This window comes from Neopelma chrysocephalum, unplaced genomic scaffold (assembly GCF_003984885.1).
Source record: "Neopelma chrysocephalum unplaced genomic scaffold, ASM398488v2 Primary Assembly neopelma1_96942, whole genome shotgun sequence".
Classification (NCBI taxonomy): domain Eukaryota; kingdom Metazoa; phylum Chordata; class Aves; order Passeriformes; family Pipridae; genus Neopelma; species Neopelma chrysocephalum.
In genome coordinates, this window is record NW_020925585.1 from 1,396,640 (window position 1) to 1,414,928 (window position 18,289).

The following is an 18,289-nucleotide window of genomic DNA, read 5'->3' on the forward strand; positions in this document are numbered from 1 at the left end:
CTTCTCTTCTCCAGGCTGAATAGCCCCAACTCTCCGCCTGTCTTCATAGGAGAGACACTCCCTGATTGTCTTCATGGCCCTTCTCTGGACTCACTCCATGTCCTTGTGTTGGGAACCCCAGAGCTGGATGCAGCACTCCAGGTGGGCTCTCACCAGAGCAGAGTAGAGGGGCAGAATCCCCTCTCTCTCCCTGCTGGCCACACTGCTTTTGATGCAGTCCAGGATATGATTGGCTTTCTGGGCTGCGAGCACACATTGCCAGCTCATGTCCAGCCTCTCATCTACCACCACCACCAAGTCCTTCTCAGGGCTGATCTCCATTCTCTGCCTAGCCTGTACTTGTGCTTGGGATTGCCCTGACCTAGGTGCAGGTCTTACACTTTTCCTTGTTGAACTTCATGAAGTTTGCACAGGTCCACCTCTCAACCGTGTCCAGATCCCTCGGAATGACATCCATTCCCTTCAGCATTGTCACTGCACCACACAGCTTGGTCTCATTGGCAGACTTGCTGGTGGTGCCCTCAATCCCACTGTCCATGTCACTAACAAAAGTGTTACCCAGCACCTGTCCCAGTACCAACCCCTGAGGAACACTGCTCCTCACTGGTCTTCACTTGAATATTGAGTTGTTGCCCACAGCTTAAGAGTGCAACCACCCAGCCAATTCCTTGTCCACTTGTTCCATCTGTCAAATCAGTGTATCTCCAGAGACAAGAATGTCCTACGTTAGTGTCAAAGGCTTTGTACAAGTCCAGATAGGTGATGTCAGTTACTCTTCCGTCCTGCACCAACACTCTATCCACGTGGAAAGTCACCAGATTTGTTAGGCATAATTTACCTGTAGTGAAACTGTGTTGTCTGTCATCAGTCACCTCCTTGTCTTCCGTGTCCCTTAGCTCAGTTTCCAAGAGGATCTACTCTGTGATCTTGCCGGGCACTGAGGTGAGACTGACTGGCCTGTAGTTTCCCATGTCTTCCTTTTCTTGCCTTTGTAGTAATGGGGGTTACGTTTCTACTTTTTCCATCTGTGGGAACTTCAGTGAACTGGAACAATTTCTGAAATGTAGTGGATAGTGGTTTAGCTTGAGATTCCGTCAGGACTCGTAGATGCATCTCAACAGGTCCCAGGGATTTGTGCACCTTCAGTTCCTGAGATGGGCTCCAGTCTCTTCTGCGGTGGGCACCTTAATTAAAGGTATAAATGAAAATAGGGGTTTTTTTTACATAAAGTCCTCATTATTCTTAAGACAACAGTATGGCATACAATGTGTACTTGTCATGCAACTTCATTTTTCTGAAACAGAATCATCAACTTTGGGATTCATTATTTTTTTCAGAAAGGAATGCTGTTCTGTCCCATATATTATTGTATGAAATCCTATTGTAAGATTGATGGGGAGATAGACAATAGGTTAGCGAAGGCATACAGTGCTTTTGGAAAACTCCATAAACGAGTTTGGCGTAATAAACACTTGAAGAAAAGCACCAAGATCAGTGTTTACAGAGCCATAGTGCTGTCTACTCTTTTATATGGTTCCGAATCATGGGTCATCTACCGCCACCACCTGCGTCTCCTAGAACGCTTCCATCAACGCTGCCTCCGTACAATCCTTAACATCCATTGGTCAGACTATGTGACCAATACATCTGTTCTCGAACAGGCAGCAATTACGAGTATTGAGGCCATGCTCCTGAGAACGCAACTGCGTTGGGCAGGGCACATCTCTAGGATGAAGGACCACCGCCTCCCTAAGATCCTGCTCTATGGTGAACTTGCCACTGGCTGCCGCAAGAGAGGAGCTCCAAAGAAAAGATACAAGGACTCCCTGAAGCAACAACTCAGCCTCGGGCATATTGATCACCATAACTGGTCCACTCTGGCCTCTAATCGGGAGGCCTGGAGACAGACCATTTATAACGCTGCTGATGCTTTTGAGAAGGCACGCAGGATCACTCTTGAGAAGAAAAGACAACGCAGAAAGAATCGAACCTTGCAGAATATACCATCTAAGGAGTCTTTCTGCTGTGTCTTTTGCAACCGGACTTGCCTTTCTCGTATTGGCCTTTTTAGCCACCAACGCGCTTGCATGAAAAATGGGTAGAGCCCTTCCCAAATCTTCGTTCGCGAAGCCTAGCCATGATGATGATGAAATCCTATCATTTTTAGTAAGACTACAAATTGTGGGTTTCAAATTTTTTTTTGCTAAACTTTATGGACTGATAGTTCAAGTTAAGTAGGTTGTCACTTTCCATTTCTGTATCTAACCATGTAATCTTCTTGGTAGCTAATACTGTGTTTTCTTATCCAAGTAACTTTCTTTAGGGAGGAATGTAGTGTTTATAATGCATGCTTACTAAAGACTGAATGTCTGTTGTGTAAACTGTATTATGATTACGTTATTGTGTATGCTAAAAAAAGATGACTTCTGGGAATAGCCTGCTGAATGAGGCTCTAGTCTTTATTTAAATCAATCTATTTGAATTGAGATAATTGTCTGTAGTTTATGAACTAAATAGCAGGTACCAGTTTCTTATTAATTTAGCTTGCTTCAGGTGACCACTTTGAGAGAGGAAACCATATGCCCTAAAGCTTTGTTGTGTGTTTGTCATCTTATGATCTTCTTACCTTTTAGGCAACATATCCTCTTAATCTCATTAAATTGTGATACACTAGCATCTGTATACATCAGCAGCCCTTCCTCTAGCTGATGCTTGAAATCCTTTTGTCTTCTAGTTAGTCCACTGCTAGTTTTTTTCCAGTTTTCAGAGGTCCTTCTTTGAATAATAGCAATATAATCTTTGGGTTTCCTGTTTCTCCAGCTCATCTTGAAGACTTCCATCCATAGGAAAGTGTATTTGATTACTATTTCTTAATTAGCTCAAATTGGTCAGTGAAGAACTTAAATGGATTCTAAATAATAATCGTTGTCCCTGGAACTAAAAGAAACAAAAAATCCTTTCTTGTAGCAGAGTTTTGAGAGCACTGTGAATTCAAATGGTGTATCCTAGATGTAGTTCCCAAAGAACTGTCCTAAAGAAATATCACCAGCAGTCCAAAACTCATTTAAAAAAAAGACCCTGAAAACGAAAAAGCCAAAATCATCTTAATTTGAAATAATTTCAAGCTAAAGATTGAAAGTTTCACCTTTCATAGATAGGATTCTCTGTGAAGGAGCCATTGCCTCCATAAAATACTTTTTTTTTTTTAGACAAGAGTAGGTTAATTTTTCATCAGCATAACTTGTAGAAATCAATGTGAAAGAGAGGGATTAGCAAAAACCAAACAGAACTTTCCAGTAAGTTTTTGTGGGCTGCACCTTAGTGTTGCCCATAGGTGGGCCATCTGTTGTACACTTGTAACATTCTCTGAAGTACTCATTTTCTGCATGCCCACCCTATCTCATAAAAAGCACAGAATTTCTGCCAGCAACTGGAGCCAACATTTCTTTCACGTGCTGGAACCTGTCAGGCATAGAACTCTACAGCATAAAAAGAACTCTGTAGCTTATTCCTGCTTTCTTCTTACCTTGTGTGATTGTATCAGGATAGCATGTGGTCAGTAAATGAGATGTTGTAGAGTCGGCAGAGAAATTCAAATAGAATCAAATTGTCTGAAGGGCACTGAGAAAAGTGACAGCAGTGGGCAGTGAGAGTGGAGGAGTGAGGACAAGAAGAGTGTTGGCAAGGAAATTGGAAACATGGAAATGAGTGAAGGAGAAATGATCATAAAAGAGTCTCATATGGCTGGCAGATGTGTGATGAAGTAATGGGCTAAATGTAGAATTATCATACTGTTTGCTAGTATGTGTTTACTCAATGTTCAAATGAGAAGGTAGGGATAGGAAACAGAATATTAAGTACGTTGTTCTATTTATGTGAAGATTAATAATTGTTCTTCAGATGCAATATATTTATGGCAATATTATGTGTTGATCAAATCAGAGCCAGGTTGACTTTGCTGTATTCAAAAAAATCAAACAATTTTTTTTTAATTTAATTTCCTGCTCCATTTTTCTTGTTGTCAAAGCGTAGCGATTTTTGTCTTGTGAAATACTGGGTGAAAAGAATTTTAAAATTTTGTTTTTCTGCCTTGTGCCAGGGAGGAACTCAAATTTAAAATTGAATACTGCCTGTTTCCTCAATATGTAATACAACATGTAACATTTGTTTCAACAACAGTACAGAATGAAGTCTGGTGGAAATGTAAAAATCTCTTCTTTACAAGTAATTTAAAGACTCAGTATTCTCTATTATGTTTGCTTTTCCTACAAATAATGGATTTAATTTAAAAACTGTATGAAATGTGCTTTGAAAACTTTGAATGCACTGTGTTTTACTTGTTACTTTCTGTTTTAACCTTCTGTGAACTTTTTGAAGGACTGCCACTGCTTCAGTGCAGATGAAAAATTGTAGCCTTGACAGACATTGTGTACTGTAAAAGCTTAAATATCAGCTAGACTTGAGAGCAGGCTGTATGTACATGCCTCTTTATGCTGGTTTCTATTCAAATAATAGTACTTTTGAGCCTTCTTCAGTCCACCGTTGACTTGCTCAGAAATTCCATAATGGGTCCCAGAGGAAAAGACCATCTTCTCCATGGCTTTATAGAGAAAAAATGAATTCAATTAAAGTTTTCTTAAACTGTTTCAAGTTCAAAAGTAATGGATTAAAAATATTGTCATTAAAATGCAATTTTAAGGGTCAAACTGAAATAATTTAAATAAACAATATTTTAAAATAAAACCCAGTTTTTTACAGCAAGATAATTTGCTTTAAGTACTGTTGAGATGAATATACCTGCAGTCTGCATCTGCTTTTTTTTTTGATTTTATCTGTGTTTGTAATGCAGGGCATAGTACACCAGAATCCCCCAATATGCTTAGTTTGATTTCAAGTACTCTACACCTACTAATGATTTTTACATAATTTTGAAGCTAACCTTTCAAATATAATGTAAAATTACTCAGATTGAATTTTCTAATAATATTTGCCTTTCATTTCAGAGCAAAGTAGAAGAGATGATTTGGAAGCTTTGGGTCATATGTTTATGTATTTTCTCAGAGGAAGTCTTCCATGGCAAGGTTTAAAGGTAGTGGGATTTGATATCTTCCTCTGTCCTATTTTCAGATCGTCAGCTTTTATTGACATGATTTTTTTTCTTTTTGAGTGTTTGTCTGCAGGCTCTATAACTTCAGATGCTTGTTTTGTTCTTGTATCATAGGCTGATACATTAAAAGAACGTTACCAGAAAATTGGAGACACAAAACGAGCAACCCCTATAGAAGTATTGTGTGAAAACTTCCCAGGTAATGTCTACTGTTTATAAAAATGTTGTTATTGATTTATAAAACAAAACTGGGATAGGTAATTGCTTAATATCTAGCTTTAAAAATAAATAAAGTAATGCTTCCAAATACATGTATTATGTACTATGGTAGTAGATCACAGAATTGGTCAGGTTGGAAGGGACCACAGTGGGACACCTGGTCCAACCTTCCTGCTCAAGCAGGGTCATCTTAGAGCATGTGGCATGGGATTGTGTCCAGATGGTTCTTGAATATTGCCAGTGAGGGAGACTCCACAACCTCTCTGGACAATCTGTTCCAGTGCTTGGTCACCTCTCAGTAAAGAAGTTCTTCCTCACTTTTAGGAGGAACTTCCTCTCCATCAGTTTTGGCCCATTGCTTCTTTTCCCTATTGCTTGGCACCACTGAGAAGAACCTGGTTCCATCCTCTTGGCACCCTCCCCCTTCAGATATTTACACACATTAATTAGGTCCCCTCTCAGTCCTCTCTTGTCAAGGCTGAACAGGCCCAGCTGCCTCAGCCTTTCCTTCTAAGAGGTCCACTCCTCCCAGCTTTATGTCATCAGTGAACTTGCTGAGGAGGCATCTACCCCTTCATCCAGGCCATTGATGGATAAGTTAAACAGTACTGGCCCAGAAAGAAGAATTGTCCTTTTGAAGCAGCAGCAAGCTAATGCTGTCTTTCTTAAAATGTAGATTCTTCTAAAGGAAACAAAAAAATATTGTATGTATGCTTACAGTGATCAACTAGTCTGCACTTGTATGTTCACACATAAAATTTTGCAAGCCCTTTTAGCTCAAATATTTTTAATATGTTTTTAATAATAATATGTTTTTAATATGGCATCATACCCCTATTAAAACCAAGCTGAATTGGAAGCAGCTTGAACTAATATTTAAATTAACTTGCAAGTTTCGGGTGTCACTTCTAGCTCTCTGTAAGTGCAAGGAGAATCAACGAGGTATTGGAAAACTGGAGAGAAGCAAATATGACATTTTTTAAAAGTTGGACTAAAGTGTTCAGAACAGGGGATATACGTAACATGAACATGATTTTGCCAAAATATAAATAAACACCTTGAAAGGTAATCACAATATCACTGATAGGAGAAATGGATTTGCTTAGAATAGCTCATGACAAACTGATTTTGTTTCCTCTTATGAAAGGAAATCCTGTCCACAGCAGGCCTTGTGGACAGGAGGCAGATACTTTGTCATGTACCCCTTTCTTTACTTTTCCTTAGTCTTGTCTCTGTAAAATTAATTGAGGGGGGGAAAGAAGTAGAGGCATTTCTTTCCCTGCTTTTTTGGCATACTGTGCATTAGAATTGGAAGATTGAATGGAAGAACTAAACAAGTAATGCAAAGGGAAAATTAGTGAGGGATCACTTGATAGGATATGTTTAGAATATGGCAGTTTATCTCAAAGACCATTATTACTATTAAGTAACTTTTCTTTCTGGTAATTCACAGATTCATAGTGAACAACTGTTCAGGTTTTAGGGTGAGAAATGCTTTAAAATGAATTTTTTTTTTTAGTTTGATTAAAAGAGGTAATGAGAATTACGTATATTTCTTATTTATATAGAGGAAATGGCTACATACCTACGTTATGTAAGAAGGTTAGATTTTTTTGAAAAGCCAGACTATGACTACTTAAGAAAGCTCTTCACAGACTTACTTGATCGGAAAGGCTATATGTTTGATTATGAATATGACTGGATTGGAAAACAGCTGGTGAGTACAGTTAAGCTGTTAGTAATATAATGGCCATTTTGTGTGATCAGTTTTGAGCCAGTGGTTCAGAATTGAGTTTCAGGAGATGTGCATCTCAAGGCTACCGTTAGAATTGTTAACAACTGCTATTACAAACCCATTTTCAAATGCATTTTCTAACATTATGTTTTGGCTTGAGTGTTTTATATTCTTTCTCTTTCCAGACATACTCTCAATCTAAGTACATCTCTGCTCAATCCAAAATGGGGTTGCATAAAGAATTACTTTAACCCTTTAGTCAGGTTTCATCAGAATGTTCTAACTGCTAACTGAGGAAAGTATCAACCTAAAGACTTTCAGAATATTAATTTATAATAATACTTAGAATTGCTACTTTGTTCAATTATGTAATTCTTAGTTTGCTTTTTTCCTTGTTGATGTTAGTGTAAATATCTAGTGAAGCTTCTGCTTTAATTTGATGATTTTCTGTTATTGAAAACTGTCAGATTCAAAGACTGTTTTCTTTTACAAACCAGTAACTTTTGGTGAGACTTAGAAATTTGGTTTTTTTACCAGTAGCTTCATATTATTTATATTTGTAGCCTACTCCAGTGGGTTCAGTACATTCAGACCCTGCAATGTCTTCAAACAGAGAAGCATATCAACACAGAGACAGAATGCAACAATCCAAAAATCAGGTAAACTGCTCTTTTAAGATTATCAACATTAGTATGTTTCTGTCTAATGATTTGTGCTATGTTATTGATTTTATTAGAACTCCAAAATAAAATTGACACCAGGTTTTCTTTGTTTTGACTTGGATTTAAGTAGATCCTTGTTAAAGTTTACAGATGTAGAAATATGTTAAAATGTCCTAAAAGTTTGCTTGTTTGAAGCTATGATAAAATGCAGCTTACATCAGTAGTGCATTTTCTCTCTGATACTTCTTTAATCACTGTCACTTTCCATATGCCATGTCATCTATTTGGGTTCATTTTGGTAATGTGTATGTATAACATTTTCACTTTTTTTTTAAACCAGGCTAATGACCAAGGTGGTAAAAATGTTAGAAATTCAGAGTTGTGTCCATTTACCTTAGCAAAGTTAGAGGGTTGCATTGATGTACCTTTTCTTACTACGAATTTTGAGTTTTAGCTGCTTCACCTCTCTATGAAAATGTATGTGTAGGCATGTCTAAGTATGTTGATAATGCAGAAGTGCAATCTATAAAGGAATTAAGTGTATAGTGCTTCTGTGCCTTTAAAAAAACCCCCCAGTAATAATTAATGCTCAATTTTTTTATTGTCGTAATTTTTTTTCTTCTTTTGCATGAATTCGTAATGCATTCAAAAATGGTAGTCAACAGACCATAGGGCAGCTTGGGACTCACAGCAAGCCAATCCACATCATTTGAGGGCTCACCTGGCAGCTGACAGACATGGTGGCTCGGTACAGGTATTTTCTGCTTCTTTGCATGACTTAAATTAGTTGTTTTCTGGTACATAATACTCGTGTCCTCTAGTGTATGACATGATTCATGTTTTCATATTAAAACTGCTTTCCAGTAATGCTCAGAATGTTACTCCTTAGTTCACAGTTGTCAAACTGAAATTAAAATAGGTGTAGAAACTATGGAACTTTTTGTTTGTGGAGTTTTTCCTGCATGTTTCTTAGTGAAAGTCCAAAACAATTGAACTGTCTTTTTAATGGAATATACACTTACAATAGTGCAAACAACTGAAGTTTAGACTTTTGATGTGTTAGTTGTACTAGCAACTAAAAACCACTATTGACTGAATTCAGTGTTATTCAAGCCATGTTTTTTTTCATTAAGAAAACTTCCAGTTAAAATGTTAATTATAATGATGCTTGTTTAAACTTTACTATTTTTGTTCAAACAATAGTTGACAAGAAGAATGTTTCCTGGAGCAGTACTTCACACATATCAGCAAAAAAATTAGTAGAAACCAACAGTTTTTCCTTTATTATTAATTTCATTTTCAAAGCACTTTTTTCATGTTTTGTTTTCAATTTTTAAATTATTTTTTTAAATTTTTGGTGTCTTGCTCTTTTGAATATACTTAGGTATGAGACAGGTGGAATAATACGTAAGGAAATCTAAATTTAATATAGGATTCAAAATGCCAGCTGCAAAGTCTCCATGGGGTTTTGAACTTTTAGTCCAAAATGAAAACCATTTAGCTTATCTGGGTGGAAAATAAATCGTCTGCTGCATTTTTGATTCTAACAATCTAAGTTATATATATTTCTTCTGAAGTTTTGTTTTGGAAAAAATTTGTCAAAGCCTGAAGAAAGAATGAAAAGTCCAGGGTACAAAAAACATTGCTGCAGTCTTGCCAGTGTGATAATTCCATGTCTTCTTTAAATGCTTTGGAACTCAATTAAAACTTAACATCCTCTAAGTTTTGCTGCTTTAGAAACAACTGTCATGTGTCATATAAGAAAATCTAGTAATGATATTTATCACTGTGTATCAAGAAAAGTTTCAAAGTTTTGTGCTTCTCATTAACAAATGTTTTAAAAACTTTATGGTATATTTAACTTGATTTGCAATAGTTGTCTCAATAACATCAATTTTAAAGGAAATAATTCATCTTTTGAGAACAGTATAGTCATGTGGAATCAAAGTTGGATTTGGAGTTGTCTTCCAAAATTATTACTTTTTTAATTTTTCTTTTTTTAATATTAGAAAGAAAACATATTTAACTTGTGTCATGGTTTGAAGTCCCAAAGTCCAATTCCTGATTCCTAGCCCCCCTCCCACATCTCAACCCAGTGTGAGATGGCTTTCTAGACACCACACGAGACTCAAAATGGGGGGAAGGGAATATATTACAAGACTGTACAACAAATAAATAGTATAATACATTACATACAATCTGAACTATCTCTGCCATAACATACAGTATTTACAATGGACCAAATCTCTTCTCCCTCCAAATAAAAGTCCAGGAGGGAAGAAGGGAAAAGATCCCTTTCTCTCTTTGAGCAGCAAGTCTCTCTAGTTCAGCAGTGTCTCTCTCTTCCAATGCAGCAGTTGCAGCTGGATCTTTGCCAATACACACGAGGGAGGCCTCCAAGCCTCTCTCGGCCCTCCGTCTTCAAAACGAGGGTCTTTCCGTGGGCTGTGTTACCCTAGACAAAGGTTGCTCCACCACGGTCATATCACGAAGCACAGGGGTCTTCGCGACGGTCTATATCTTCAGGGGATTCAAGCCCCTTTGCAGAGCTCCTGTGCTCTGACTCAAGACTGCCAGCTTGGCAGTACTGCGGGGGGGGCCAAGGTCACCCCACACACACATTCCTTTGGCTGTCCTGGCTCAGCTCTCAGAACGCTTGAGCTTCTTAGCTCCTCTCTGCAGTGCATACTGCACTCCAAGACTCTTTCAAGTAAGAGTCCATCATCCTCCTCTCTCTCGGAGGAATCTCCAGGGAGCTTGGGGAGTTTTGGTTGTTCAGTTCTTACCCCCGAAACTCTCTCTCTGCAGTGGCTTGGTTCTTTTTCTGCTGCTGCTTTCCTTTTCTTCAGACAACTCTGCGTCTGCCTCGGCTGCATGCCGGCTTCTGCTGCTTCTTTGGTTCTTATCTGTTGGCTCTTTGCCACTGCTCTTCGTACGCTGCTGTCTCTGCTACTGCTCTGTCTGCCCACTCACGGAGAAAACTCCTTCAGCTTTCTAGCTACAGGTACTTAGCCCAGTTTAACACTGTTCCAAGTCCCCATAACCCTCCAGCTGGGGGCTGGGGTGGGCCCAACCCCCAGTGGGGCTCTGGGTCTCTTCCTCGTGGCTTAGAACATGGCCACCTCCTCTCCAACAACTACAACTACTTTCTTTTCCGGTCCAGTGATATGTTTATATTTTGCAGGAGCGCTGATTGGGTCAAACCCCAAGGGTCACCACCCCCTGGGGGTTACCACTTTCTTAGCTTCAGGGGGAAAACCTGGTTCAAACCACTACAACTTGTTAAGTTACAGTCAGTAGAACTTTGAAATTGTATATCATATCACTTGTTTGATAATTGTAGCACTTAAGAAACCTTTTATTCTTTGTCAGGTAAAATGCAACAATTGCAAGAGATATGCTAAATACCCTTTGGGGATGGGGAGAACATTTTCTAGGAAATAACAGTAGTATTCCTTACTGTTAATATAGTGGGGGGGGGGGAGTCTCAAAGGATTTTTAGGTACCTGCTTTCATGTTTTCCAATCCAAGTGACGAGTGTGTACATGCTTGAGTTGGATCCTTTTTTTTTTTCTGAAGTCTGCTGTCCAAGGAGATAGATGTGAATAATTAAACAGGTGTTCCTGGGAAAGAAGTGTGAGGGAGAATGCCATGTGAAAGCTCTATCGATGCTAGAGTTGGGCAGCCTGTTCGACTTGTGAAAAAATCATACATTATTTTATTTGCTTTGTGTAAGAAAAGAGAAGAAAATAAGAGTTCTTGCAAATGCCTTTGCATACTGTCACCTGTTCTTTGCAATAGTCAGGATTGCTAAGTTGTATTGTGTTTGCTTCCCATCCAGAAAGGGACGTGTACCTGTTTTTTTATTTCTTGATGTACCCTACCCTTACCTGAGTAAACTAAAGACAAAGGCTTCAGTTTTTGATCAACCACTGCTATGAAACTTTGAGTGCAAGTCTGAGGATCTCTTTAGAAAAATTCATTTTAAATCTAGATCATGGAACAGAAATCCTGAATTATTAGGACTGCAGACAAAGTTGACTACAATATTAATTGGATAGCATTACTTTATATGGATTAGTGCAGGCAGTAGTTGTGGTTAGTTTTGTAGTTATGCAGAGGAAGTTCCACGTGAACAAGAGGAAGACTTTCTTTACTACGAGGGTGGCCGGGCACTGGAAGAGGCTGCCCAGACAGGTTGTGAAGTCTCCTTCCCTGGAGATGTTCAAAAGCTGTCTGGATACAGTCACGAGTAACGTGCTCCAGGAGATCCTCCTTGAGCATGGGGGTTGGACCAGATGACACCACCAGTGGTACCTTCCAACCATAACCATTCTGTGCTTCCTTGGGACCCAAAAATGTCTTTGGACGAGTTGAGCAAATTTTTTTTACCCTTACATCGTCAGCAATGCTCCTGTCTTATTTAGCAAGTACTTCTGATGTATTTTCCACTGTGCTTGTCACTATTACTGGATATTTCACAAGAAGCAATGAAATTTATCTGCACAGTAAGATACCTGGTAAAGTGGTTGGGATCATACTATGTCTCCTTCCAAGTAAATTTGGACAATGATGACAATAAATATTAAGATACTTGTTAAAAAAAACCAAACCAAACCAAACCAAAAAAAACCAACCCACAAACCGAAACTACCAACCCAGGGTGTTTGGTTCAAAATGCCTGACCCACCATCTTATGATTTGTTAAAGTACAATTCCTGTCTGTTTCTGTCACTGAATGTGAAGTGCTTCTGTCATGCGCAATGATATGAAACTAATCTTAAGCCACCTTGTTGAAACTACACTGACTTACCTATCATCATAGAAATAAAGCCCAATCTCCCAGAATTCCTTCAGTTATATTGACTAAAATGTAACTAATTAGGTCCTGCAATCTCAGACATCTTTTCTTTTTTTTTGTTACAGGGCAGCAGTTTTTCTTGGCAGTGGTTGCTATTTTAGTCAAACATAAAAAAGAAGAAAACTCAGCCTAATGTAGGCATATGGCATGGAAAATGCCTTAAGTGCAGCAAACTTCTGAAGCTCTGTACTTACTTAGAAAAGGAACCACAAAACAAACCTCAATAGGCTAGGCTCTTAGTTCTGGCTATAAATAGATGAGATACAACTGCTGCATTAAGAGGAGAGCTTGGAAGGGTGAGGGGAATAATATTGTGATGGTGACTTTTCTTCCTGCTCCTTTTGTCTACATTAATCTCTGACAATCAGGGAGCAGCTGGTAATAATCTTGAACTGTGGACTACTGTTGGTCTCTGTAGCTGATTAATTTTTTGGCAGTAAGTGTTTTTGTGTTCTAAAAATCAGATACCATTTATGCTCTTCGGTCTAGCAAATGTCTTAGGTTTTCCCTTCTTCTAGTGAGTACTCATTGAGATACAAATTAATCAGGCCATACAAAGATGGAAACTAAGGAGCATAAATACTCTAAAGAAGCAGAGATAGGGTTAGATTGATTGGTATCAGGAAAGTGTTTAGTGCCTTCCCTTAAGACTCTGAAGAGACATGAGGGAGACGAGCAAACCTGATCCACTGAGTTGCTTAGCTTAGTCCACTCACTGAGTCTGTCATGTAGATGTCAGTTCCACTAATAGATACGAAAGGAAAATGACAAGAGCATGGGGATGCCGGAATAAAACCTGGCAAAGATACTATTACCGAAATAAACAGAATTATGGAATTAAAAAATCTATTGTTTTTTTTAAGATTTAGGAGTTAAAAAATGTATGTCTGGCACTGGCATAATTTCAGGTCTTTCTGGTGATTTCAGGTAGTAAGCTCAACAAATGGAGAACTCAACACAGATGACCCAACTGCAGGCCGTTCAAATGCACCCATCACAGCTCCTGCAGAAGTGGAAGTAATGGATGAAACAAAGTATGTCCTTGTTTTTTATTCTTTGGATCTTGTGGGCTCAGCTGCTTCAATACTTTTCTCATATAGTTATTAAAGAAATATTATCTAAACTAATAGCCACTGGTGAGGGACAAAACTCCGGTGTTCTACCTGGTTTTGTCTTTAAATTTTTAAGTAAAAGACTTTTTATAGCTTGTACTTTTAGGCTAAGCCTTCAATAACACATCTCGCTATGCTAGAGAAGTGCATGCATTTTTGATATTTCAACTAATTTTGAAATATTTAGGACAATCTTCTGACTACCAACAGCTATGTGTGCAAGATGTGAAATTCTTTCTCTGTGTGGTATTCTGATTCTCTTTTTTTCCTTACTCTCTTTCTGTATAGCTGCCAGAAAGTGTTGAACATGTGGTGAGTTATACAGCATAAGCAGGCAGAAACAGCCCCAGAAGCTTTGTTCTTATTATTGGGTTTAAAACTAATTTCAGAGAACTTTAAAATAAAATGTCTATTTGAAAATCACAAAACATGTTTTAATTCCATGAAAAAATCAACTGTTTTTACAAGCAGCTGCCTTCAGGAGCTATTCTGCCAGCTTCAAATACTGCTTGCTTTTAAGTTGTTTAGTCTGTGATGTACTTTATTTCAACCTTTTTAATGGGCACTAGAATATTTTTTCCCACTTCCTATTTTGTTTTAAAGGGGAAAACATTCTTTTCAGATGTGGTAGCTTTCAGCCAGTATTTTAACATCTAGAAAATACCTAATAAATAATAAATGCTAGCCGATGTTTGAACTTTGCCAGTTATCTCTGTAAATGAAATATTTACCAGAGTATTAGTCTTTAACAACTTGCTAACTAATCACTGAAACATAACTTCAGGGTTCCTTAAAATTAAAGTGTAATGAAAGGGAGAAATATTAATGTCAGTTAACGTGGGATGGACATCTAATGTTTATGCATTTGAGTAGTAAACTCAAACTTGCAAAATAGTACAGAAAAATATTCTTGACAGCTAAAGGCAATATAACTTTCAACATGTTTTATTTTGTAATTGTACCTGTAATAGCACTTTATAAGGATATGGCTCTAGTTTATTGTAAAATAGGGGCACTCAAATATGAAGGATACATTAGTAACAGAGCAATCCAGGAGGCATTCCTTAATAGCAGTTAGTGTTGTAGGGACTGTTTTCCTAACTTTTAGAAAAGGGGAAACTTTTGAAAAGCCAGATTTTGAGGTTCTGGTGTGTAAGGTTTATGTGCATGTGTAGTTAATATTGTTGTGAGTGGAGGTGTCTGTTGTGCCACATTTCTGCACCAGCTTTCTGTAATGGCTTAAAAGAACTAAGTTCTTAATCTGCCATCTTTGTAGAGTACTGTATTATTATTTTACTGTCAAGAATACAGTTTTCTTATATATATTTAAAACAAAGTTCCCAAAGAGCAAGGGTGTTAGTAGGCTGTTCATGGATAAATTCCCTGTTCTCTCCTTTGAATAAGCACAGTGACAACCGTTTTTTATGCTCAGTTCATGTACACACAGGAAATGATTAAATTTCTTGTGTTTTGAATAGTGCTTAGCACAGCTCAACCCATGTTTAGTTATCAACTTTACTTAGTTATCTGTAGAAAGTTAAAAGAATTTGTAGTAACCGGGATGCTCAGCTGCTGTAGAAGTGTAGAAGTTTATTTTCTCTGATGTAAATGCGTGATGGACAAAAATGCTGTCCATGACCTCTTGCCTAGTCTTTACTGGTTTCGTTACAGACAAGATAACTAGTCTCAATATCCTACTCTTTAGATAAATCTTCTTTTATTCAAGTATGAAACAGTCAAATTAGTTTTCCAGCACTGTCTATTTAAACTGCAGTTTCCTCAGTCCCTGGGGTTTTTTTAGGCGGTAGAAGTTGTTTTATATTTTGGCAGTAATAAACATATATGTGCACCCCTCACCCACACCTGCTCCCCAGCATTGCTAATAAGCATCAATGCATAAGTATACATATTTTTTCCAAAAAAATGCTTCAGAAAGTTTAGGTAATTTTACATTTTAACATAATAGTTACAGTCTTAATATCAAAAAGTATTGTGAGACATTTAAACATGCATTTATAGATTTTTACACTGCTGAAGAATGTAAGGAAATGCAATAGTCACTATCTTTCATGTCTATGATATGGACATTTTTGGTTTTAAGGAGACATTGTTTTCCAAAAAGACTCACTTTGTGCCTCTTTCATAATCTTTTCTCCTTCTGAAATTATGAACAAAGCTAACCTCTCTTGCTGATGTCTATTTATAACACAAATATAATTTAACTGAATATTAGCTCTTCTGTTGCCATTTCAGTGGAATATTTTTTAGTTCTCAGTGTATTCAACATTTTTTTCTGGTGATTTATTTTAATGTTTTGGGACATTTTTTCAACACTTTCATTGTTTGATAAATATTTATGTACTCTCAGTATATATTTTAAATCTTATGTCGTTTTCATGGTATTGCTGTGCAGCAAGCATAAGCAGTAGGTGTCAGGTTTTTGGAATTTTGGTGGCTTGGTTTTGTTTTTTGGGTGTTGGTGATTTTTTGTTGTTGTTGATGGCTTGTTTTTTTGTTTGGGTTTTTAAAAAAGTAGCTTTCAGCCCTATTTCAGTTGTTACTTACTGGAGTTGTAAACCAAGCAGAAAACTAACATGATCACTGTTCTGCCCTGACGTTTGCTGACCAGTCAGTCTCTCTTTCCTTTACTCTTTGCTAGTCATCAGAACAGTTGCTTCTATGAGACGTGTGATTTGCATAACCAAAAGGATCTGCTATGGGAGGACAGAGAAGGGCAAACAGGAAGCCATCTGTCCTTTTTGCGCCTTGCATCCTTTTTGACACTGTAAACACTTGTTACTAATCCTGCAGTAAAGTGCTGCCACGTGGTAGATGGCAAATATAAAAACACAGCTATCTAAACACAAATTAAGTTGTTTTAGCATGTTGGGTGAAGGGACTGTTCAAGTGGTAGAAGAAAGGGTATTTAACAGGAAAAAAGTTTTAAGAAGGATGTTTTAAGAAGGACAAGAAATGTTCGTTACATGCTGAGATTGCTACCTTAGATAATATCTCAAAGGTCACTTTAGATTGTACAGGAAAAGTTTAGTGGTTTTTGAGTTTCATAGATTGCTATTATACTGCCTACTCTAGAAATGTTTTATAAACTACAGGTAAAGAGGTTAGCGGTCATTAAATGATTTATGTAAAAAGAAAAAATCCTTTCCTAGAATTAGAGATTTTTAAAACTTTTAAAAACTTATTTATTCTTACGTATTTTGCATGTATATTGAATTTTATATTTGTAGCCTAATGCTGTGTAATAATGCTCCATGCTGTAGCTTTAAATATGGCTCCAAGTATATTGTATTAGATATAAATGTATTATATATAAATGGTAATAACACCCTCTAGTGACAGTATCCTTAGGAACATGTCTGCATTTCTGTTATGAATTAAACTAGTTGAGAGACTATGCACTATGGATCTCTAATTTCAGAGTTATTTTTCTTTCATAAAATTTATTATCAGGCAATGCAGTCTGACCTTTCTTATTCCCATGTAAAGGTGCCTGTGTGCCTTGGAAGGTCTATCACTTCTAGATTTAAAAATACACATTTCAGCGTACTTCAGTTCACGTTTCCAAGAGTCCTGTGTTTTAGAGTTCTCCATGGAATTTACATTCCTTGAACCTTTTTAGATATATTATATATTAAGGGATTTATTTTCCTGCATCAAGCAAGAGTCTTCAGCATTTAGTGATTTGCCCTGAACTGAAATACGTGAATAGTTCTTATAATTAAAAAACCCCCAACTGTTAATAGAAATGGTGCTCTTTGTAGTAGTATCATTCAAACTCCAGAAGACCAGGATTAAAAAAGCAGTGGTTTATATTGGTTAAAGATAGAATTCTTGAATTCTCATTGCATAGTGCCACTCTTCTCTGGTTGAAAGAGAAGTAGCAAACTAAGTGGGCTATGCAGAAGGAATAAAGGACAGTATGAGATTTGCAGCAAGGATTGGTTAAAATTTTTTGATAAGGAACCAAGAAAACCTCGAGTGTCCTTGAACTAAACAGAGGATACAAGCAGTCTGAAACATTTAAGAAGTGTGATCTGCTTGAGAGGTGCTGTATATAAACAAAATTTAGTTGAAGAGTGAAGAGTTAAAATTCTGGATTATCTTTCCAGAATATAAATTGTCTGCCATGCTTTCATCTTCCTGCAGTTACTTATGTAACCTGAGTTCTGATATGCTAAAATTATGAATCAAGACAAAATTTTTCTGTAGGCATTCCTGGAGACCTCATAATCTCAAACAGGTATAAAAGTGATTTACCATCATAGTTCAGGCTAGGATTTCCTCATTTAGAGACTCATAGGATAGTTCATGGTAAAAGGGAGGGAGCACTGTAAAATGCTTTTTTTTTTTTGATGGTATATACATATGTAAAATCCTTGTGAAAAGATTGGGGTCAAAGAAAGATTAAACTGAATTGGCGTCCATACATCTACGAGTAAATTCAAAGCTATAAGATAATGGGTGTTAGCGGGTATAGGCAGATGTTGAAAAAAAAGGCTTAGTAGTATTGGGGGAATTACAGTTACAGTCAGTGGCTACTAGCCTTCAAAACCAATTCTGTCTCTTCTTTTA

The 18,289-nt window shown here is 37.3% G+C and overlaps 1 protein-coding gene across 10 annotated transcripts in view; it reads left to right on the forward strand.

The window, feature by feature from the left end:
* CSNK1G3 (casein kinase 1 gamma 3) overlaps positions 1-18,289 on the forward strand; it is a 75,066-nt gene that overhangs the window by 53,101 nt on the left and 3,676 nt on the right. For 8 of the 10 annotated variants that reach the window (XM_027670859.1, XM_027670866.1, XM_027670857.1 and 5 more), the window contains 7 exons: positions 5,004-5,089; positions 5,222-5,306; positions 6,895-7,043; positions 7,625-7,720; positions 8,382-8,477; positions 13,512-13,618; positions 13,985-14,008. In XM_027670859.1, coding sequence (XP_027526660.1) covers positions 5,004-5,089; positions 5,222-5,306; positions 6,895-7,043; positions 7,625-7,720; positions 8,382-8,477; positions 13,512-13,618; positions 13,985-14,008 — 643 coding nt within the window. The remainder of the gene's footprint in view (positions 1-5,003; positions 5,090-5,221; positions 5,307-6,894; positions 7,044-7,624; positions 7,721-8,381; positions 8,478-13,511; positions 13,619-13,984; positions 14,009-18,289) is intronic. The other 2 variants (XM_027670863.1, XM_027670864.1) reach the window with 2 other exon arrangements.